At 33.7% G+C, this 23,404-nt stretch overlaps 1 protein-coding gene across 1 annotated transcript; it reads left to right on the top strand.

The window, feature by feature from the left end:
• Positions 1-6,074: 6,074 nt before the first annotated feature.
• On the top strand, positions 6,075-13,729 carry LOC121395627. Its single transcript, XM_041569617.1, has 12 exons — positions 6,075-6,353; positions 7,509-7,604; positions 8,554-8,637; positions 8,787-8,807; positions 9,146-9,157; positions 9,956-10,042; positions 10,225-10,275; positions 11,022-11,096; positions 11,404-11,504; positions 12,391-12,544; positions 12,961-13,120; positions 13,370-13,729. The coding sequence occupies exons 1-12, from the start codon at positions 6,113-6,115 to the stop codon at positions 13,551-13,553; spliced, it is 1,266 nt and encodes a 421-aa protein (XP_041425551.1). The 5' UTR covers positions 6,075-6,112; the 3' UTR covers positions 13,554-13,729.
• Positions 13,730-23,404: the final 9,675 nt, after the last annotated feature.

The raw sequence follows: 23,404 nt of genomic DNA, 5'->3' as shown, positions 1-23,404 counted from the left end.
AGAAAGACTGTCTCCCATAGACTCCATTATAATCAAATAATTCAATTTTTTTTAAAAGATTTCCTTTTTCTCTGTAATAATAAAACAGTAGCTTGTACTTGATCCCAACTTAGATATAACTAATCCTTATTGGAAGCAAAACCAGCCTATTGGGTTTATTTAATGTTAACATGATTTTCTAGTAGACAAGGTATGGAGATCTAAATTATGGAAAGACCCATTATCCAGAAAACGTCAGGTCCCAAGCATTCTTGATAACAGTTCCCCTATCTGTATATAAAAGTTAAATAACGATAATGTTAATTTTGTTCTCACCACCGCTGTGAGTTATTTATTAGGTTTCCTGGTCTTGCAACATCATTGTGTTGGTGATCACCAAATCCTTTTGTTATATAATCAATAATTTTATGATTCATAATTTTATGATTGCTCACATGCCCCATTACTTATATTTAGAATTTCTTTGTGTTCAAGTAAGATACAGTAGATAGATAGAAGTGAGATCCAGAAAGCTCCAAATTAGAGGAAGGGAATTTTGAAAAGATTATATTTTAAGCAAATTATTATCATTTTTTAAATTATTTTCTTTAATAAAACAGTACCTTGTACTTCAGCTGTAATGAAGCTGCATAAATCCTTATTGGTGGCAAAATATTCTTATTGGGTTTATTTAATATTGAAATGTTTTTAGTAAATTTAAGGTATGCTTATTAATACCTGATCAATGATAAACCCCAGGTTCATTCCACATAATAGATCTCATACAGGTAGAAATCCGTTATCCGGAAACCCATTATCCAGGAAACTCTGAATTACAGAAAGACTCAATTTTTTCCAAATAATCCAAATTTTGAAAAACGATTTCCTTTTTCTCTGAAATAATAAAACAGTAGCTTGTACTTGATCACAACTAAGATATAATTAATCCTTATTGGAAGCAAAACCAGCCTATTGCCTTTATTTAATGTTTACATGATTTTCTAGTAGACTTAATGTATGAAGATTCAAATTACAGAAAGATCCATTATCCAGAAAACCCCAGGTCTCAAGCATTCTGCATAACAGGTCCCATACCTGTACTAATTTTAGTGCATGTACAGGTATGGGACCTGTTTATGCTGGGGTTTTCCATACGAGGAACTTTTCCGTAATTTAGATCTCTATACCATAAGTCTACCATAAAATAATATAAACATTAATTACAACCAATAGAATTGTTTTGCTCCAGGTTATATCCTATTACTGTATATCTTAGTTATGATGAAGTACAGGTTACCTTTTTATTATCACAGAGAAAAGGAAAATACTACATTTTAAAATTTTTAACGATTTGATTAAAATGGAGTCTATGGGCGATGGCCTTTTCCATAATTCAGAGCTTTCTGGATAATGGATGCTATAGCTGTACTAATATATGTAGTTAACTTTTCCTTTATATTGTTGACTCCATAATAATCAAATAATTCAATTTTTTTAAAAAGATTTCCTTTTTCTCTGTAATAATAAAACAGTAGCTTGTACTTGATCCCAACTAAGATATACACTGTAATTAATCCTTATTGGAAGCAACCCCAGCCTATTGGGTTTATTTAATGTTTACATGATTTTCTAGTAGACTTAAGGTACGGAGATCCAAATTACGGATAGATTTGTTATCCGGAAACTCTCAGGTCTTGAGTGTTGTGGATTACAGGCCCCATACTTGTACTAAAATTTCTTATTCCTAACATCTCCTTTAAGAGTTTTATTTTCTCTTTTACAGATGGATATTGTTGTAAATCAATGTAATTCATTATAGAATTAACTTATTATCACTGATCTTTACATAACAAGTTACACAGTATTTCTTACATCAGAGACATTAAGATCTATGGTCCAAGTGTCCCTTTGTGGTATGTTCATATAACCATTCTCTATCTAGAAGGATTACAAGATCAAATATGTCAGTTGCATTAAAATGTATTATTATTAAATGTATTATTTTTGTACCAAAGGTTACATTATATATATATATATCTACAAACACACACACACAGACATGTAATCTTAAAATCCTTCATACCAGTATTATCCAATTTTTATGTATAGTGAATATGTTAGTAGGCCGATATATATTAAAATGATGATGTTACATATAGATTCATAAGGAACCATTAGGCAGGTTGTGCCCATAATAATTAATTGAAAGGCAACATCTGACCTTCAGTTGGACAACCCCTTTTAATACTTTTGGCAGATTAAGCCAACCTCCCAATAATACAACATAACAGTGATAACAGTAAAAGGCTGTCTCTCTGTTCATTCAAAATCAATCTAAAAGGCTTCTGACTGTGAGTTACTGGTCAGTTTGACTGTACCATTTGGTGGGGATGTGCTCCAGCTCACAGTTCAAGCACAAATGGTGAGAGTGGAATGGTCTGCTCCATACTTTTATACAATGGAGATAATAGTGACTCCAAAAGAGTCTGCTGGCAAATGGGCACAAGCAAATCATGGTGAAAGTAAGAGGAATTGTCAATCATAAAATATATAAAAATGAAATGATTTTTATTCTCAGCACCACTGTCAGTGAGTTCTTTACCAGGTTTCTCATATTTACTGGGTTCTCATTTCAGAAGCAAGACTGTCAGAATTCCCACACTCATTGATTTACATGAAGTAAACTTCAATGGGAATTATTCCTGCACTGCAAGGTCAAAGATATTAACATACGCAATCAGCAAGGTGGATTTACAATATTATTGAGAAAGCAAAGTTTTTTGGGGGGAAAACTTCTAATTGAATTCACACAAATGCGCTATTCCTTTGATCGTACCATTAGAAATTGGCCAAATACGGACCTCTTCGACCCAAAAAAACTTCGACTTTACTTTGGTTGGTTTTTTAAATCGAATTTCGATGTTTTTTTTTCAATTCGAAAATTGACCCTTGGTGGCAGATTTATCAATGGTCGAGGTGAACTTTCGAATGAAAAAAATTTAAATTTCAAGCTATTTTTTGTGTACTTCGACTAGGGGATAGTCCAAGTTCAATTAGAATTTGAAGACAATTTAAATATCGCGCTGTCTCTTTAAAAATTCGACTTCGACCATTCACCATCTAAAACCTGTCCAATTGCTGTTTTAGCCTGGAACCTTTTTGGGGTCAATTGGTGGACTCTGAAAAATAAAAGGTTTTTTTTGGGAAAAACTTTGAATCGAATTAGATCAAATGCGCTATTACTTTGATTCGAATTCGCCCGAATATGGACCTATTTGATTGAAAAAGGACCTATTTGACCAAAAAAAACTGACTTAATTTCGGTTAGTCTTTTTGAATTCGAATTTCGACTTTTTTTCTATTTGAAATTTGACCCTTGATAAATATGCCCCTTACTGTATTTATTATTAAATTTTTCCGGAAATTTTTTTCATGTGATTTTCACAGGGTATTGCGATAAATCAAAAAATCATTGGGACTTCTCCCATTGACTTATATGCAACCTCAGCAGGTCTGAGATGCCAGATTTTCAGATTCTGACTTTTCCATCCTCAGGGTTTAATTCCGAAAAATAATTGTGATTTTTTAAAAGTCAGATTTTATACCAAAAAAAATCACACATTTTTCATGATTTTTGCATTCAGAGTATAGTTAATAAACCATATTGGGCCAGATTTATCAAAGGTTGAGGAAAATTTTCGAATGAAAAAAATTTGAATTTCGAATTATTTTTGTGTACTTTAACTAGGGAACAGTCCAAATTCAATTTGAATTTGAAAAAATTTGAAAAAAATAGAATTTCTAAATTTATCATGTACCATCCCTTTAAGAATTCGAATTTGACTATTCGCCATCTAAAAGCTGCTGAATTGATGTTTTAGCCTATGGAGGACCTCCTACAATCAATTTGGAGTCATTTGGTGAACCTTTAAAAAAAAATAATTTGCAGCTTTATCCTATTCACACGTTTCTAAAAATTTTTACATATTAAATAAATTTCGATTGGTCTGGATTATTTTAGAATTTCGAGTTTATGGGAGTTGATGGGAGTTTTTAGAAACTCCCAAAAACTTGAAATTCGACCCTAGATAAATCTGCCCCTAAATCTGACTTTTAAAAAATCACAAATTTTTCGGAATTTATTAAACCCTGAGGATGGAAAAGTCAGAATCTGAAAATCCAGTATCTCAGACCTGTCGAGGTTGTACTATATATAAGTCAATGGGAGAAGTCCCAATGATTTTTTTATATAGTTTCTGGAGATTTCGGGTGTAAATTCCGAAAAAATCGTGAAAATCGGATGGAAAAATCCAAAAAGAAATCGGATTTTTTTTTTCCTCAAACCAAATTTTCTGGAAAATGTAATAATAAATAAGTGTAAAAAACCCGAGCGGATTTGATCGGAGTTTGTAGCAGAAAATATTGAGATAAATTTGATCACCCTTTGTGTTGACAAGGAAATATATATATATATATATATATATATATATATATATATATATATATATATATATATATATATATATATATATATTTTGATGCTTTTTACACCTTATGCTATTCTATGGTTAGACAGAAAATGCCTTCTCTATGTCTGCTTATCCCCACAATTATGCTAACGAGTTGACTATACTACCATTGAATAAAGGGTAATATAGACTGGGTGGAATTATGCAGAGCTGAGGACAGGGAAAAGAGTTCCCTCAATATTAAACATGTTGGAGAAAATGTTGTTCTTCTGTGTTTTTGTCATTTGAATGGCATATTCACAGAAGTGTCCATAAATTGTTTACCTAAACAATTGTCAGTTAAGTCTGAATTGTTCGGGATTTCTGTTTGTGAAGATAGAGATTGCATTCACACCACTTTTAACACTACTTTTTCTCCAAAAAAATGTAATCTCCACTTTGGGTTAAATGGCTCATGACATTTAGGGGGTTATTTACTAAAATCCAAATTAATCTAATTTTTCTATTACGCAAAGCTCGAACAAACTCCCATTCACGGTTTGCAGCATTAATCATTAAAATAACTCAAATAAATCGAATCAAGAAAAAAAAACGATAAAATTGAGAACCCGGATTGTACAATTTTTTTGCGGTTATTGCTTGAAATCCCCAAACTTTTCGAATTATTGGGCAAAACCACAATATCTTCAAATTCGGATAGGGACATCTGCCATTGACTTATACAGAACCTCGACAGGTTCAGGCTTTTTGCAGCAAATCTCAAAAATTCGAGGTTTGTTTTTTTCCACGAAAAACTCTAGTTTATGCCCCAAATAGCCCAACGAGAAAAATTCAAGTTTTAGTAAATAACGCCTTTAAAAAGACTTGCTGTTAGTACAAAAATCTTCATAAAAGAGGGAAATGTAGGAAAAATTTATTTCACCACAATAGTTTTGTTCCAAAATGATCTTTTATTACAAATGATATAAACTGGTGTTTTGACTGTGGGTGGGTCTTGCCAAAATTATATAATTAGGGTCATATTTATAAAAGGAAGTAACCCATTTTTTGTTATTACATGGTATAATCCTTTAAAAATGTATACAACCTTATATTGATATTCTGAAACAATTGACAGCTTTTCTCAAATATCAATAAACTACTAATAAACTGGCTTATTTATCAAAGTCATGAATAGCTTCTTACATTGGCAGAAATGTATCACAATACAAAAGTATGGAAAAAGTCCTGTAACTAAACATTGTTTTTTTTTTTACATCTTTTAATTTAGTTACAACTACTAAAAAAATGATAAATATCTAAATAACTATGTGCTCAGCAGACATATGTTTTTTATTAATTAACAATGGAAAAAAAACCCATGGCTGACGACCAGTCTAAACCGGTTTGTGAGGCATTATGACATCATCGTAACATCTTCACTTAACTAGTTTGTGAGGCATTATGACATCACCGTAACAGTTGTTTCAGGTGTGACCTTTTCTGTAAAGGTCAAGGTCAGTCACTGTGACATCATTGTCACATGACATGAGCTACACTATACACTACAAGTGTTGTCTTGTTGATCATCATTTTCACTTGCTGCTGTTTTTGACGAGCAGCAAGTGACATCTTATACTACAAACTTATTCAAAACTTATTTTATTACTTTATTTTATTTCATCATGACGTTTCTAACAAAATCATTATTATTATTCTATATTGCTATTTACTTACTAACAGTGAATATTCCCCTAGTTTTTTCGTGTTTCAGCTGTGATCCCAGCTCAAAGGAAGTGGAAAATAGTTTCCTATCTGCTATTGAAGATTTGTATTGGAGAAAGAGAGAAAACTTTATGGCTGTCCGAGATTTTATTCAAGAGTTTTCTAGTGGTTTACAAACTCAGTATCTGCAGAGGAAATTAGGTAAGCGGAGTTGCTTCATGTAAGCGCTGTGATCTGAGAGCAAAAACATTGAGGGAAAAACCCTAGATTTTGTAGAACGTTTATACTTTTTTAAAAATCTTTTGCATTTATGGCACATATGTTTAAGCAGTATCATCATAGGAAAATGGATAAGACAAACTATTAGTAGGATGCAATTTTCTTACATGTTAGGATTTTGCTCTTTCTGAATCATTTCTGTTTTGCTGCATGAAAGAGGCCTTATAAGTTGCAAAATAAAGCTGCATTTTAACATTTTAGGGTTCATTTATTATGGAGTTATAGCATAGGATCACAGTCTGGCATGTTGCATTTTCTAAGGACAGTTTTAGATTTAGACCCATTATCCATACAAAGTGTATGTAGTAGATGCCTTATAACATTGTCAAATATTGACCCTGTATAATCCTGTACTGTATATATAATGGAAAGGAAATCAGCCTTTAATATTCACTGGACTTCCTTTTATGAGGGTTGCATTGTCTAACACTGTAAAATCTATATTCAGACAATCCACCATATGTATAAAAGGAGCTACGTTTGCCCTGGAGCAGTAACCCATAGCAACCAATAAGATGTGTTTTTCTTTTCAACAGGTGACCAGTAAATGCTACCTGTTGCTATGGGTTACTGCAAATTTAGGGGGTTATTTCCCAAAATCCGAATTTTTTCTGAAAAAAATTACAACCAAATCCGCACTTTTTTTTTGGCTTATTTATTAATACACTTTACCAAACATTTTGTCTGCTGGAATAAAATCAGAAAAATCATGAAAAATAAGAAATAAACAAATTTTTCTGAATTTCTACCTGATTTTCAAGATTTTTTCGGATTTTTAACCCGAAAACTCAGATTTCTTATGCTTTTTGCCGGAAAACTTCAGGGTATTGCACATCAAAAAATCATTGGGACTTCCCTCATTGACTTATATGCAACCTCGACAGGTCTGAGATGCCGGATTTTCTGATTCAGATTTTTCCATCCTCTGGGTTTAATAAATTCTGAAAAATGTGTGATTTTTTTACTAAAAATTCGGATTTTATACTAAAAAGAGTTTAGTAAATAACCCCCTTAATGTCTTTTATTACATAGCCCCCCTGAATTCTAAATAATGTATTCATTTCTTTTACTTTGCAGACAGATACGGAATGAACATGATAGTTTCAGAATATAAAATGAAATTAACAAAGCTACAGAAGAAATTGGAGACAGAGTTGGACGAAGAAAAGACGCGTAATTATAACTTTCCTATTACCTAGCAGATTATCAAAACAAAAAGTGGCAGATTAAAGCTGCCGATATCGGTCCTTTAGACCGATTCAGCATCTTATTTGCCCATGTGTGGGGGCTCCTGACGGGTCCAACAATTGTGCCTAATGAGACAATTGTTGGACCCGTCGGTGGATCCCTATTTTAACCTCCCAGGACGTCTTCCATAGGTTAAAACAGCAATTCGGCAGGTTTAAGGTGGCAAAAAGTCGAATTAAAATTCTTAAAGGGTAAATGTATGATAAATTTCAAAATTCAAATTTAAAAAACAATTAAATCGAATTTTAACAATTCCCTAGTTGAATTTGACAGTTTTGGCCATGAAAAAACAAGTAAATTTGAATTCGAAAATTTGAATTTTCAATTCGACCTTTGATAAATCTGCCTGATAGTGTACAAGCAACAGTTTATTTCATGCCTGCCAAACAAAAAAACCTTCCACACACATAGGTCTTGATAAGTGAAAAAAAGCTGGTAGATTTATTTTAACGTTTCGGTTTACAAACTCAAGCCGTCATCAGGAAGGGCTTGAGTTTGTAAGCCGAAATGTTGAAATAAATCTACCAGCTTTTTTTCACTTATCAAGACCTATGTGTGCGGAAGTTTTTTTTGTTTTATAGATATGAATTTTTGTCCAGCACCTAGGCATTAACATGGCTATCTGAGTGCACCTATCTAGTATATATATATATATACATACATATATATGCGCCTTGACAAAGGATTTGTACATTAAGGCCTATAATATTTTCTAGTAATTTACTAAATCATTAGCCATGAGACTGCAAATATTAGTTGTGAATCTTAAAGTTTGGACCCAAGTGCCCATAAAACCAACTTTTCCTTTAAAATAAAATGATCCTAAAATGACATAGCATTTCTTCTTTATTTACTGTGATTTTTTTTTATATAGCATTACAGATAGTCAAAGACCTCACTCCGACTTTCAAAGAACTAGCACTAGCAGTAGAAGACATTTTTGCTAGTTTCCAAGAGCGTAAGTATTTTATTATAACATCAATTGTAAAAAAAAAAGCTGAGAATTGTCAAAATATTTATATTTGTGACAGTACAGATTAAAAATGCATGTTATTGTGATTTTACTGATAAAAAAATTCCTAACATTCCTTTTTTTTTCTTTTTTAGGTAAATGTCCTAATCAGAAAGGTAAGTCTCATCAAATGTATTTGTGTAATATGAGTAGAGTAAGTTCACAGACACAGAATGAACTATACAGAATCCTTAGCTTCTTTATTTGATAAGCAATTTTTAGAATTGACTGTTGTTCCTCTGATTATTACAGAGCTATTTTAATTTAAGATTTGCCCTTATCCTAGTACCAGTAATGCAGTCTATGTTACCATCCATTGGAGTTGGCACCAATATAATAGACTTGCTAATTTCAAATATCCCCTTTAACTAATACAAGTTTCCCACCTGTTTATTAGTTTATTGTGCAATTTCTGATATCTCTTAACTCTTGTCTTTTCTTTTCTCTTTTCCAGGTTCCAATTGTGGTAAGTACAACTATTTTATTACAGACTCAGTTGATCATGACCGCCCTTCACATACTGGAAAATTGTCACTTAGAACAGAGGCTTTCAGATTCTTGGGTTCAAGTTCATTTTTTACATTTAGATTATAACCCTAATACACATTTAAACATGTAACATTAACATGGCTACAGTTCAAGAAGTAGTATCCAGGCAAACAGTTAGTGGGGTATTTACTAAACTCCAAATGCAAAAATCACGAAAAATTCGTGATTTTTTTTAAATAAAATCTGACTTTTAAAAAAATCACAAATTTTTTGGAATTTATTAAAAGTCCGAATCAGAAAATCCGGCACCTCAGTCGAGGTTGCATTTAATTATGCATCGATTTTTTGATGTGCGTTGGGTTTCGTGCAATACCCCAAAGTTTTCAGAGTTTTCAGGCAAAAAAACATAAGAAATCAGAGTTTTCGGGTGAAAAATCCAAAACAAGTTGTGAAAATTGGATGAAAATAATGTAATAATAAATACGCGTTAAAAAACCCGAGTGGATTTGATCAGAGTTTGTAGCAGAAAATGTTGAGATAAAATCGGATTTTGATAAATAACCCTCCTAATCATTCTAGATGGTAGGCTAGCTGCCATCAGGCTGGGTCTCTATTTATAGTGAGCAGCGCCTATGAATTTGCCATAATGCAATTGAAAACAGATACTTGGATTTTTAGTTCTGGGGTACTAAAAGCCAATTTGATTCATAACCCAAGATTTTAGGTTTAATTATGCATATATGTATTATATATATCATATTTTGCTTATTTTAAGGAATCCTATTTGACAAAGTGATAAACTGTGAAACATGCCAAGAAGAATTTCAGATGTGTGTTGGGGGTACAAACAAATGGTGTACCGGTAAGTAACCTGTCAATAACACAGAAATAAATAATATTATTAGCAGAGCTGGTTTATTCACCTTTATTGTGGCTGCTGGACCAGTTTTTATTTTAATATTATTTCTAATTAGAGAGTCATTAAATGCATGTACTTAAGCTATGTAATAATATAATAACCCCATATTGTTTTTTTTTTCATAGATTTGGTGAATTCATGTCCGATGTGCCAGTGCATTAAAGGCAAATGTTTCGGTAAGTAATCAAAAAAAGGTATTGCAGGCAGGTAGAGCTGGCATGAGGTATAGGATTATATACATCATTTTAAAACAACAGCTCATCCATCTGCATATATAAGAGAATGAGGATGATAACCACAAATCTGTATCATAAGAAATGTATGGCAGTATAATATAGGGATGCACCGAATCCAGTATTTGGTTCGGGATTCGGCCTTTTTCAGCAGGATTCGGATTCGGCTGAATCCTTCTGTCCGGCCGAACCAAATCTGAATCCTAATTTGCATATGCAAATTAGGGCGGCGAGGGAAATCACGTTACTTTTTGTCACAAAACAAGGAAGTAAAAAAATGTTTTCCCCTTCCAACCCCTAATTTGCATATGCAAATTAGGATTCAGATTCAGTTTGGTATTCGGACAAATCCTTCGTGAAGGATTCGGGGTTCGGCCGAATCCAAAATAGTGGATTCGGTGCATCCCTAGTATAATATGACAGTTGCAGGGCTGGCTGCACATTTTGGAATGCCATATTATACTGGGGTCAAGTAATATGAAAACTCCCATAATCCAAATAGATAGGGAAGCAATATTTTTTTCACAACTACGTGTGTTCTAGTGAATTAAAGATAAATATATAACAACATTAACGTATACATTTGTTTTCTTTTTACTGTATAAGCATTAAGACTTTAAGCCCAGCAACTGTGACAGTTCCTCTGTGAGCAATACAACTATTTAATAACTTTATTAATGTTTCTGCAGATGTAAGGACTAAAGAACCCTGCACACCTTGTAAAGGATACTCAGAGTGCCTTCAAGAAATATTGCCGTGTGGGAGTAAGTATATTTCCATATTTCAGCTATACCCTTGGCCCAAAATCATTGTATAGAGGCATCATTAGTCAATATTATTGTATTTATGCCTCTAATAAGAATATAACGAAATCCAATTCTTTAGTTCAGTTGTTACTCTATAATTGTGGTATTATATTAGATGGGGTTGAAGAAGAAACACAAGTGCATCAAGTAAAACTTCCTGGGTCTCTTTATAAAGTTTAAACAGTTGAAATAAAAATATCTTTTGTGTCAAAAATTATTCATATGTACAGTATTAAAATGACCCTTTCTTATATATATTTTCTAGCTCGGGAAATTCAAGTTGAAGAAGAAGCCGACTTGAATTTTGATTGCAGCGTTAAATTTCATTACGGCATCCGGGATGAAATGGAATACGTTCTTGAAAAGGTATTTTGAAATGAAATTCAGTTACTGTAGATGATTGTATGTAAATATTTGGGAGGTGCCCACCACCGTTAAATGTGATTAAGTTAAGAATACTTTTTTAAATTGGGCTATTATTAGATGATTATATAGTGAATAAAGTACCCCTCTTGTAAAACATAAGGATATTATAAGTTACCGAGGAGTTTCATGGCCATATAAAACACAAGGCTGAACGCAGAGTGTTTTTATACAGGTCATGGAATTCCAAGGTAACTTCTAATATCCTCATATTTTGCAACTGTTGGTACTTTCTTTATTATACTACACAATTTTCAGTGAGTCATGTGACAGAAATGACATCAGAACTCACTGTTTATAACTGATGACATCAGAACTCACTGTTTATAAGGATATAATTTACAAGATAGTCATAGCTTTTGTGTATTATATAGTGAATAAAGTACCCCCTCTTGTAAAATATAAGGATATTATAAGTTACCGAGGAGTTCCATGACCATATAAAAATCCTTATATTTTGCAACAGAGGATACTTTATTTATTAATAGTGAATAAAGTACCCCCTCTTGTAAGATATAAGGATATTATGACCATATAAAAGCACGAGGCTGAAGACCGAGAATATTTATACAGGTCATGGAACTCCAAGGAGACTTCTATTATCCTCATATTTTGTAACAGGGGGTACTTTATTATAATGTACACGTTTCAGTAAATAATGTGACAGAAATGACATCACTAAGCCCCGATTATAACTGATGACATCACTAAGCACTGTTCATAAGGATATAATTTACAGGATATTCATGGCTCTTGTGTATTATATAAATAAAATTTTAGGACAGTTATCAACTGCTACTAATGAAAGTGTTTTTCTTGTTTTTTTTAGAAAAATGGCTCAACAATGGTTCCTATACAAACATTCTCCCAGCCAACATATGTTAAATATTTAGCTGACTTTAGTGATGTTGGCATTTATTCCTGCACTGCACGATCAAGAGCAACGAGGTTTCCAATCAGCACAGTTGATTTTAACGTAAAAGGTATGTTATACAGTATTTATGGGGGAAATACACAACTGCTTCCTATTCTTTTTTTTTTTTTAACCAGAAGTTTCATTAGCAATTAGGAATAATTGCTTTTATCAAACTACAGACTCCAAAGTGATTAATTTAATATTGGGGAGTTCTTTTGACAGCTCTCCCTCTGTGTTTAAAGGGGTCCATTACCAATCAAAGTGTTTTACATTAGAAGGGAAGTGTAGTTCTAATCAACTTCCCAACAGACATGTTTTAAAAATGTCAGTGGTTATAAAGTTATTTGTAAAATTGCAATAGAAAGCAGTATTTGTTTATCCCTTTTCTTCTGGGTCTTATCTTTTAATTGTTATTACATTTACAGATAACATTAAAACCATTAGAAACCCCTAATGCAAATTTGTTTTGTTTTTCTTATACAGTGATAAAAGGCGCAACAAGACCTCTGGAAATCAGTCAAGGAACACTGCCACCAATTCAAGATATTCCAGATATTCCAGATGTAGACTGGACATTAGTTATAGCAGTGGCCATTCTTATTGTTAGCATTTTCCTGGTTATAGGTGTAATAGTCGGCTTGATGTGAGTATATTTTTATTTGATATCCAGTTCTTTTTATAATGGTGACCACAGTACAATACAGTTGACTAAGTATCACCTCTCAGATCCAATTATTGCTCAGTTTTTTTAGAGCAGTCACTTAGCTTTGTATGTGTGATATGTGTGGAGAATGCTTATTAGAAATCATGGGGCACTGTAGTGATAAAAACCCTTCTGCTACACAGATATTTTATGTGAAAGTTTTATTTATTTTCTCTTTTCTTCCTCCAGTTTTTATATCAGATGGGATAGTAAAACATACTTGGATTATGACGTGGAACAGCAGAAAATTGCAGAAAAAGACATGTTGAGATTGACATCGTTAAATATAATGAAAACAGTGAAGACTCCTACTGAAGATGGGTTTTCACCGGCAGTTGTTAGGGAGAATTTAGAGATTATAACTGAGAAATAAGAATGTTAATTAAGGAACAATCTGAGAAGACAGAATAATGAGGACACCTACTTTATATCTACAATCAAGCAATTGACTCCAGGCATTAAACTCTTCATTCTTCTCAGTCTCGAAGATATTCGATTCTTAGAACTACTATGATGTGGAAACCTCGTGTGACATCACTGCCAACAGAATTCAATCTTTATCTTTCATCAAAGATCTGTTTTTTGTTTTTTTAAATATTGGTTCCCATATGATATAATAAATCCTTGACTGATTATCTATGTGTTTTCTGAGTATTTAATATTTTTTGTTTTATAATCTCATATTTATATTAGATGGGATAGCAAAATATACATGGATTATGATTCGGAACAGCAGAAAATTGAGGGGAAGACATGTTGAGATTGACAGGGTTAAATATAATGAAGACATCGGAGACTCCTATAGAAGATGGGTTTTTCACCGGCAGTTCTTATTAAGAAATAGTAGATGAGAAATAAGAATGGTTCAAATCTCTGTTTTTTAGATATCACTCCCTTATGATATAATAAATCATTGTCTGATAATATATGTGGTTTCTGAGTAGTTTGTGTTTTCTATTTTATAATTCCATGTTCTTTTTAAGGTTCTAAGGTTGAAAACAATAGAACCAAGTTACAATGTAGTTCAGATTTCATTAGCCAAACTGTATGTTGTATTCATGTTTAAGGCCACACTAAATGATATGGTCAATGGCATGAAAATGTATTTCAAATAAGGGTAGACTGGGCTGACTGATTAAATAATTTGACTTGTTAGTGAGGTCATCGATGAATCCAGAACTGTATCAATGGCAATTCCGTGAAACAGTTTGTGACTCAATAGTTCATTGAATCAGAATGTGTGTGGACGCCCATGTGTTTCCAAATATATTTATCATAATTTCCCATGTGTGGTTGATTTAAGAAAATTCTTCTGTAGCAATGACAAGGTAAATGATCATCCAGGAAACTATAAGTAACATTGGGACTAGTGATGTGCGGCCGACCAAATACCCGTGGGTCGGGCGGGTTTGGGCCGACCTCACACGCTTTGTTGCGGGTGGTGGGCGGGTTGAGCTCTTCTCCTGCTCTCCCTGCCCACCACCATCAAATGCCAACTTCCGGGTTCGTCTTTTATAGATGCTGTGCGTCTGTGCGTCTTTTATAGATGCTGTTTATTAATAGCAACAGATGGCTAGATGGCCATAGATTTTACCTTCATCTGCTGATGCATCATCACTGGCTGACATGGTGCATTGTCAGATTACACTTTTTAAAATAGAGTTTTTGAGTTTTTGGCCCAAAAAGCTTGACCAGATAAATTCCAGGTTTAGTAAATAAACCTCGACTTGTAAGGTGCTATAGTTGTTTCCTCAACTCCTGCGTGAGTACTGAAACCTGTGGTCATTTGCCCTTTTTGGCATAATAAACCGTTCCTGATTGTTAAGAACCTCCTGGCGCCCAAGTTGTTTTTGTGTGCACAGTAGCCTGGGGGGGATGTAGTTGCACTACACCATAGAGGGAACACTTCCACTTAGCGAAGGCCCTGCCCTGGGTGTAAGTCGCGTGTAACCCATGCTCTACTGTTCTAGCTGGTGAATTAACCCCGAGTGGCCCAAATAGGTGTTACAGTTGATTGAATAGAAAGTTAAGTAATTGAAAAATTACAGCTGCTGGGGTCAGTGACCCCCATTGAGAACTAGAGAGAGAATGGTAAATAATTCAGAAACAATAAACATAACCACTTTGAAAAGTTGCAGAGAGTAAGCCATTCCATAACATACTTAACATTAACTTAAATTGAACTACCCCTTTAACCCTAAATATTACAGAGATATTTTAATCAAAGATTTGCCTTATAAGGAGGATTTGTCTTATAAGGAGGAATGGATGGATACTATCATACAGAAGACCCCGAAGTTCATTGGTATCCTGACAGGACTGTTCATTTTTTATTTACTTTAATTTTATTCACTTAATATGAGATTCTAAACACATAACCAGCTACATACTAAAGGCGCCCCTGAATATGTATATTTGAATATAAAAACTATAAATACTAAAAACCTTTCTACATTTTGCAGAGCACATATTTTATTGTATGTAATATACAGGTATGGGATCCGTTATCTGGAAATCCATTATCCAGTAAGCTCTGATTTGCGGGAAGGCCATCTCCCATAGACTCCATTTTATCCAAATAATCCATATTATTAAAAGTGATTCCCTTTTTCTCTGTAATAATGAAACAGTAGCTTGTACTTGATCCTAACTAAGATATAATTAATTCTTATTGGAAGCAAAACCAGCCTATTGGGTATATTTAATTTTGACATGATATTCTAGCAGACTTAAGGTATCTTAAGGTATCCAAGGTATCCAAATTAAGGTATCCAAATTACGGATAGATTTGTTATCCGGAAACCCTCAGGTCCTGAGTGTTGTTGATTACAGGTCCCATACTTGTACTAACATTTCTTATTCCTAACATCTCCTTTAAGAGTTTTATTTTCTCTTTTACAGATGGATATTGTGGTAAATCAATGTAATTAATTACAGAATTAACTTATTATCACTGATCTTTACATAACGATTTACACAGTATTTCTTACATCAGAGACATTAAGATCTATGGTCCAAGTGTCCCTTTGTTGTATGTTCATATAACCATTCTCTATCTAGAAGGATTACAAGATCAAAGATGTCAGTTGCATTAAAATTTATTATTTTTGTACCAAAGATTAAATTTACATATATATATATATCTACAAACACACACACACACAGAGACTTGTAATCTTAAAATCCTTCATACCAGTATTAGCCAGTTTTTATGTATAGTGAATATGTTAGTAGGCCGATATATATTAAAATGATGATGTTACATATAGATTCATAAGGAACCATTAGGCAGGTTGTGCCCATAATAATTAATTGAAAGGCAACATCTGACCTTCAGTTGGACAACCCCTTTTTATACTTTGGGCAGATTAAGCCAACCTCCCAATAATACAACATAACAGTGATAACAGTAAACGGCTGTCTCTCTGTTCATTCAAAATCAATCTAAAAGGCTTCTGACTGTGAGTTACTGGTCAGTTTGACTGTACCATTTGGTGGGGATGTGCTCCAGCTCACAGTTCAAGCACAAATGGTGAGACTGGAATGGTCTGCTCCATACTTTTATACAATGGAGATAATAGTGACTCCAAAAGAGTCTGCTGGCAAATGGGCACAAGCAGATCATGGTGAAAGTAAGAGGCATTGTCAATCATAAAATATATAAAAATGAAATGATTTTTATTCTCAGCACCACTGTCAGTGAGTTCTTTACCAGGTTTCTCATATTTACTGGGTTCTCATTTCAGAAGCAAGACTGTCAGAATTCCCACACTGATTGATTTACATGAAGTAAACTTCAATGGGAATTATTCCTGCACTGCAAGGTCAAAGATATTAACATACGCAATCAGCAAGGTGGATTTACAATATTATTGAGAAATCAAAGTTTTTTGGGGGAAAACATCTAATCGAATTCACACGAATGCGCTTTTCTTTGATCGTACCATTAGAAATTGGCCAAATACGGACCTCTTCGACTCAAAAAAAACTTCGACTTCAATTTGGTTGGTCTTTTTGAAATCGAATTTCGACTTTTTTTCAATACGAAAATTGACCCTTGATAAATATGCTTCTTAGCGGCAGATTTATCAATGTAGGTGAACTTTCGAATGAAAAAAATGTAAATTTAAAGCTATTTTTTTGTGTACTTCGACTAGGGAATAGGGGAAGAAAATTTGAATATCATGCTGTCTCTTTAAAAATTTGACTTCGAACATTCACCATCTAAAACCTGCCAAATTTCTGTTTTAGCCTATGGGGGACCTCCTGGAACCTTTTTGGAGTCAATGGGTGGACTCTGAAAAATAAAAGTTTTTTTTGGGAAAAACTTTGAATCGAATTAGATCGAATGCGCTATTACTTTGATTCGAATTCGCCCGAATACAGTTGAAAAGGACCTATTTGACCAAAAAAAAACTGACTTAATTTCGGTTAGTCTTTTTGAATTCGAAATTCTTTTTCTCTATTAGAAATTTGACCCTTGATAAATATGCCCCTTACTGTATTTATTATTAAATTTTTCCGGAAATTTTTTTCATCTGATTTTCACGGGGTATTGCGATAAATCAAAAAATCATTGGGACTTCTCCCATTGACTTATATGCAACCTCGGCAGGTCTGAGATGCCAGATTTTCAGATTCTGACTTTTCCATCCTCAGGGTTTGATTCAGAAAAAATGTGTGATTTTTTAAAAGTCAGATTTTATACCAAAAAAATCACACATTTTTCATGATTTTTGCATTCGGAGTTTAGTAAATAACCCTAATTGGGCCAGATTTATCAAAGGTTGAGGTCAATTTTCGAATGAAAAAAATTTGAATTTCGAATTATTTTTGTGTACTTTAACTAGGGAACAGTCCAAATTCGATTCGAATTTGAAAAAAATCAAATTTCAAAATTTATCATGTAACGTCCCTTTAAGAATTTAAATTTGACTATTCGCCATCTAAAACCTGCTGAATTTGTTTTAGCCTATGGAGGACCTCCTACAATCAATTTGGAGTCATTTGGTGAACCTTTAAAAAAAAATTGCAGCTTTATCCTATTCACACGTTTCTAAAATTTTTTATTTTTTAATAAATTTCGATTGGTCTGGTTTTTTTTTAGAATTTCGAGTCTATGGGAGTTGATGGGAGTTTTTAGAAACTCCCATAAACTTGAAATTCGACCCTAGATAAATCTGCCCCTAAATCTGACCTTTAAAAAATCACAAATTTTTCGGAATTTATTAAACCCTGAGGATGGAAAATTCAGAATCTGAAAATCCAGTATCTCAGACCTGTCGAGGTTGTACTGTATATAAGTCAACGGGAGAAGTCCCAATGATTTTTTTATATCGTTTCTAGAGATTTCGGGTGTAAATTCCGAGAAAATCGTGAAAATCGGATGGAAAAATCCAAAAAGAAATCAGATTGTTTTTTTTCCCCTCAAACCAAATTTTCTGGAAAATGTAATAATAAATAAGTGTAAAAAACCCGAGTGGATTTGATTGGAGTTTGAAGCAGAAAATATTGAGATAAATTCGGAATTTGATCACCCTTTGTGTTGACAAGGAAATATATATATATATATTGCGCCCGAACCACTCAGTATTGTTTGAAATCCCCAAACTTTTCAATTATTGGGCAAAACACAATATCTTCAAATTCATATAGGGACATCTGCCATTGACTTATACAGAAACAGGTTTGAGATTTCGGATTCAGGCTTTTTAAAGCAAATTAGAGGGGGGTTTTTTCCACGAAAAAATTCTAGTTTTTGCCCAAAAAGCCAGCGAGAAAATTCAAGTTTTAGTAAATAACCCCCTTTAAAAAGACTTGCTGCTAGTACTAAAAATCTTCTTAAAAGAGGGAAATGTAGGAAAAATGTATTTCTCCACAATAGTTTTGTTCCAAAATAAACTTTTTTAACAAATTATATAAATTGTTAATCCACTGGTGTTTTTACTGTGGGTGGGTCTTGCCAAAAGTAGTATAATTAGGGTCATATTTATAAAAGGAAGGGTTTTTTTTGTTATAACTGGTATAATCCTTTAAAAATGTACAACCTTATATTAATATTCTGAAACAATTGACAGCTTTTCTCAATGATCATAAACTACTAATAAACTGGCTGATTTATCAAAGTCATGAATAGCTTCTTACATTGGCAGAAATGTATCACAATACAAAAGTATGGAAAAGTCCTGTAACTAAACATTGAGTTTTTTTAACATCTTTTAATTAGTTACAACTACTAAAAAATGATAAATAACTATGTGCTCAGCAGACATATGTTTTTTATTAATTAACAATGGAAAAAAAAAACCATGGCTGACGACCAGTCAGTCCGGTTTGTGAGGCATTATGACATCATCATAACATCTTCACTAACTAGTTTGTGAGGCATTATGACATCACCGTAACAGTTTGTTTCAGGTGTGACCTTTTCTGTAAAGGTCAGGTCAGTCACTGTGACATCATTGTCACATGACATGAGCTACACTACAAGTGTTGTCTTGTTGATCATCATTTCATTGCTGTTTTGACGAGCCAGCAAGTGACATCTATACTTCAAACTTATTCAAACTTATTTTATTACTTTATTTTATTTCATCATGACGTTTCTAACAAAATCATTATTATTATTCTATATTGCTATTTACTTACTAACAGTGAATATTCCCCTAGTTTTTCGTGTTTCAGTTGTGATCCCAGCTCAAAGGAAGTGGAAATAGTTTCCTATCTGCTATTGAAGATTTGTATTGGAGAAAGAGAGAAAAACTTTATGGCTGTCCGAGATTTTATTCAAGAGTTTTCTAGTGGTTTACAAACTCAGTATCTGCAGAGGAAATTAGGTAAGCGGAGTTGCTTCATGTAAGCGCTGTGATCTGAGAGCAAAAACATTGAGGGAAAACCCTACATTTGGTAGAACGTTACACGTTTTTAAATCTTTTGGCATTTATGGCACATATGTTTAAGCAGTATCATCATAGGAAAATGGAGAAGACAAACTATTAGTAGGCTGCAATTTTCTTACATGTTAGGATTTGCTCTTTCTGAATCATTTCTATTTTTGCTGGCATGAAAGAGGCCTTATAAGTTGCAAATAAAATGTCCTAATTAACATTTTAGGTTCATTTATTATGGAGTTATAGCATAGGATCACAGTCTGGCATGTTGCATTTTCTAAGGACAGTTTTAGATTTAGACCCATTTCCATACAAAGTGTATGTAGTAGATGCCTTATAACATTGTCAAAGTATTGACCCTGTATAATCTTGTACTGTTTATATAATGGAAGGAATTCAGGCCTTTAATATTCACTGGACTTCCTTTTATGAGGGTTGCATTGTCTAAGACTGTAAAATCTATATACAGACAATCCACCATATGTATAAAAGGAGCTAAGTTTGCCCTGGAGCAGTAACCCATAGCAACCAATAAGATGTGTTTTTCTTTTCAACAGTTGACCCAGTAAATAGTACTATTGCTATGGGTTACTGCAAATTTAGGGGGGTTATTTCCCAAATCCGAATTTTTACTGAAAAAAATTACCAACCCAAATCCACACTTTTTTTTGGCTTATTTATTAATACACTTTACCAAACATTTTGTCTGCTGGAATAAAATCAAGAAAAATCATGAAAAATAAGAATTTACAAATTTTTTCGGAATTTCTACCTGATTTTCAAGATTTTTTTGGATTTTTAACCAGAAAACTCAGATTTTTATGCTTTTTGCCGGAAAACTTCGGGGGTATTGCACATCAAAAAATCATTGGGACTTTCTCTCATTGACTTATATGCCAACCTCGACGGTCTGGAGATGGCCGGATTTTCTGATTCAGACTTTCCATCCTCTGGGTTTAATAAATTCTGAAAATGTGTGATTTTTTTTACTAAAATTCAGATTTTATACTAAAAAGAGTTTAGTAAATAACCCCCTTAATGTCTTTTATTACATAGCCCCCCTGAATTCTAATAATGTATTCATTTCTTTTACTTTGCAGACAGATACGGATGACATGATAGTTTCAGAATATAAAATGAAATTAACAAAGCTACAAAGAAATTGGAGACAGAGTTGGATGAAGAAAAGACGCGTAATTATAACTTTCCTATTACCTATCAGAAACGGATTATCAAACAAAAGGTGGCAGATTAAAGCTGCCGATATCGGTCCTTTAGACCGATTCAGCATCTTATTTGCCATGTGTGGGGGGCTCCTGACGGGTCCAACAATTGTGCCTAATGAGACAATTGTTGGACCCGTCGGTGGATCCCTATTTTAACCTCCCAGGACGTCTTCCATAGGTTAAAACAGCAATTCAGCAGGTTTAAGGTGGCAAATAGTCGAATTAAAATCCTTAAAGGGCAAATGTATGATAAATTTCAATTCAAATTTAAAGGGGAAGGAAACCTAGTCGGCGCAAACCCCCCACCCCCCCTCCCATTTGTTGCCCACCCTCCCTCCTCCCCCCCTGGCCTACCCGTCCCACTGGGCAAATGCCCCTAACTTGTTACTTACCCTTCTGCGCAGGTCCAGTCCAGGGAGTTCACATGGCGACATCTCTTCCACGCGATCTTCTTCCTGCTGTAAACGGCTTTTTGCGCATGCGCAGTAGGATCATTTCGCGGGTACGGATCTACTGCGCATGCGCCAAAAGTCACGTGCATGCGCAGTGAGATCGTACCGGCGAAATGATCCTACTGCGCATGCGCCGTTCACAGCAGGAAGAAAGATTGCGTGGAAGAAGTTGTCGTCTGTGGAACTCCCTGGACTGGACCTGCGGCAGAAGGGTAAGTAACAGTTAGGGGCATCTGCCAGCGGGACGGGTAGGCCAGGGGGGAGAGGGAGGGTGGGCAACAAACGGGAGGGGGGGTGGGGGGGTTTGCGCCGACTAGGATTCCTTCGCCTTTAAAAACTTAAATCGAATTTTAACAATTCCCTAGTTGAATTTGACAGTTTTGGCCATGAAAAACAAGTAAATTTGAATTCGAAAATTTTCAATTCGACCCTGATAAATCTGCCCCATAGTGTACAAGCAACAGTTTATTTCATGCCTGCATTGGCAGTTTTAAGTACAGGTCCCTGTACTTCCACCTCCTTGATAACTTTAATAACTTAGCCAAACAGGGCCTTTTGGAGAATGTCCATGTGTTTCTCCTTAATAATTAATAGCTTCTGAATTCACACATGGTTTTATTTAGCAAGAACTTAATAGAGCACAAATACCTGCACCTCATTGTAAAACTTTGTCCCAAATTAATATATATATATATATATATATATATATTTGCGCCTTTACAAAGGGATTTGTACATTAAGGCCTATAATATTTTCTAGTATTACTAAATCATTAGCCGTGAGACTGCACATATTAGTTGTGAATCTTAAAGTTTGGACCCAAGTGCCCATAATACCAACTTTTCCTTTAAAATAAAATGATCCTAAAATGACATAGCATTTCTCTTTATTTACTGTGATTTTTTTTTATATAGCATTACAGATAGTCAAAGACCTCACTCGACTTTCAAAGAACTAGCACTAGCAGTAGAAGACCATTTTTGCTAGTTTCCAAGAGCGTAAGTATTTTATTATAAAATCAATTGTAAAAAAAAAGCTGAGATTGTCAAAAATATTATATTTGTGACGTACAGATTAAAAATGCATGTTTTGTGATTTTACTGATAAAAAAATTCCTAACATTCCTTTTTTTTCTTTTTTTAGGTAAATGTCCTAATCAGAAAGGTAAGTCTCATCAAATGTATTTGTGTAATATGAGTAGAGTAAGTTATTCACAGACACAGAATGAACTATACAGAATACTTAGCTTCTTTATTTGATAAGCAATTTTTAGAATTGACTGTTGTTCCTCTGATTTTACAGAGCTATTTTAATTTAAGATTTGCCCTTATCCCTAGTACCAGTAATGCAGTCTATGTTACCATCCATTGGAGTTGGCACCAATATAATAGACTTGCTAATTTCAAATATCCCCTTTAACTAATACAAGTTTCCCAACCTGTTTTAAAGTGCTTTTTACTTATAATTTATTGTGCAATTTTCTGATATCTCTTAACTCTTGTTCTTTTTCTTTTTCTCTTTTCCAGGTTCCAAATTGTCGGTAAAGTAACAACTATTTTATTACAGACTTCACGTTGTCATGACCATCCTTCACATACTTGGAAAAATTGGTCACTTAGAATAGAACAGAGCTTTCAGATTCTTGGTTCATCCTCT

Source organism: Xenopus laevis, chromosome 7L, assembly GCF_017654675.1.
Source record: "Xenopus laevis strain J_2021 chromosome 7L, Xenopus_laevis_v10.1, whole genome shotgun sequence".
Taxonomy (NCBI): domain Eukaryota; kingdom Metazoa; phylum Chordata; class Amphibia; order Anura; family Pipidae; genus Xenopus; species Xenopus laevis.
The sequence above is the reverse complement of the archived record's forward strand: the minus strand, read 5'-3'. Positions and strand labels throughout refer to the sequence as shown.

What these genes read in the sequence shown, in the direction of transcription:
- LOC121395627 (XM_041569617.1), top strand. Translation starts at nt 6,113, where the DNA reads ATGACGTTTCTAACAAAATCATTATTATTATTCTATATTGCTATTTAC. An exon ending in GTTGGACGAAGAAAAGACGC is followed by an intron (nt 7,605 to 8,553) that starts GTAATTATAACT and finishes TTTTTTATATAG; the next exon opens with CATTACAGATAGTCAAAGAC. An exon ending in TGGAATACGTTCTTGAAAAG is followed by an intron (nt 11,505 to 12,390) that starts GTATTTTGAAAT and finishes TGTTTTTTTTAG; the next exon opens with AAAAATGGCTCAACAATGGT.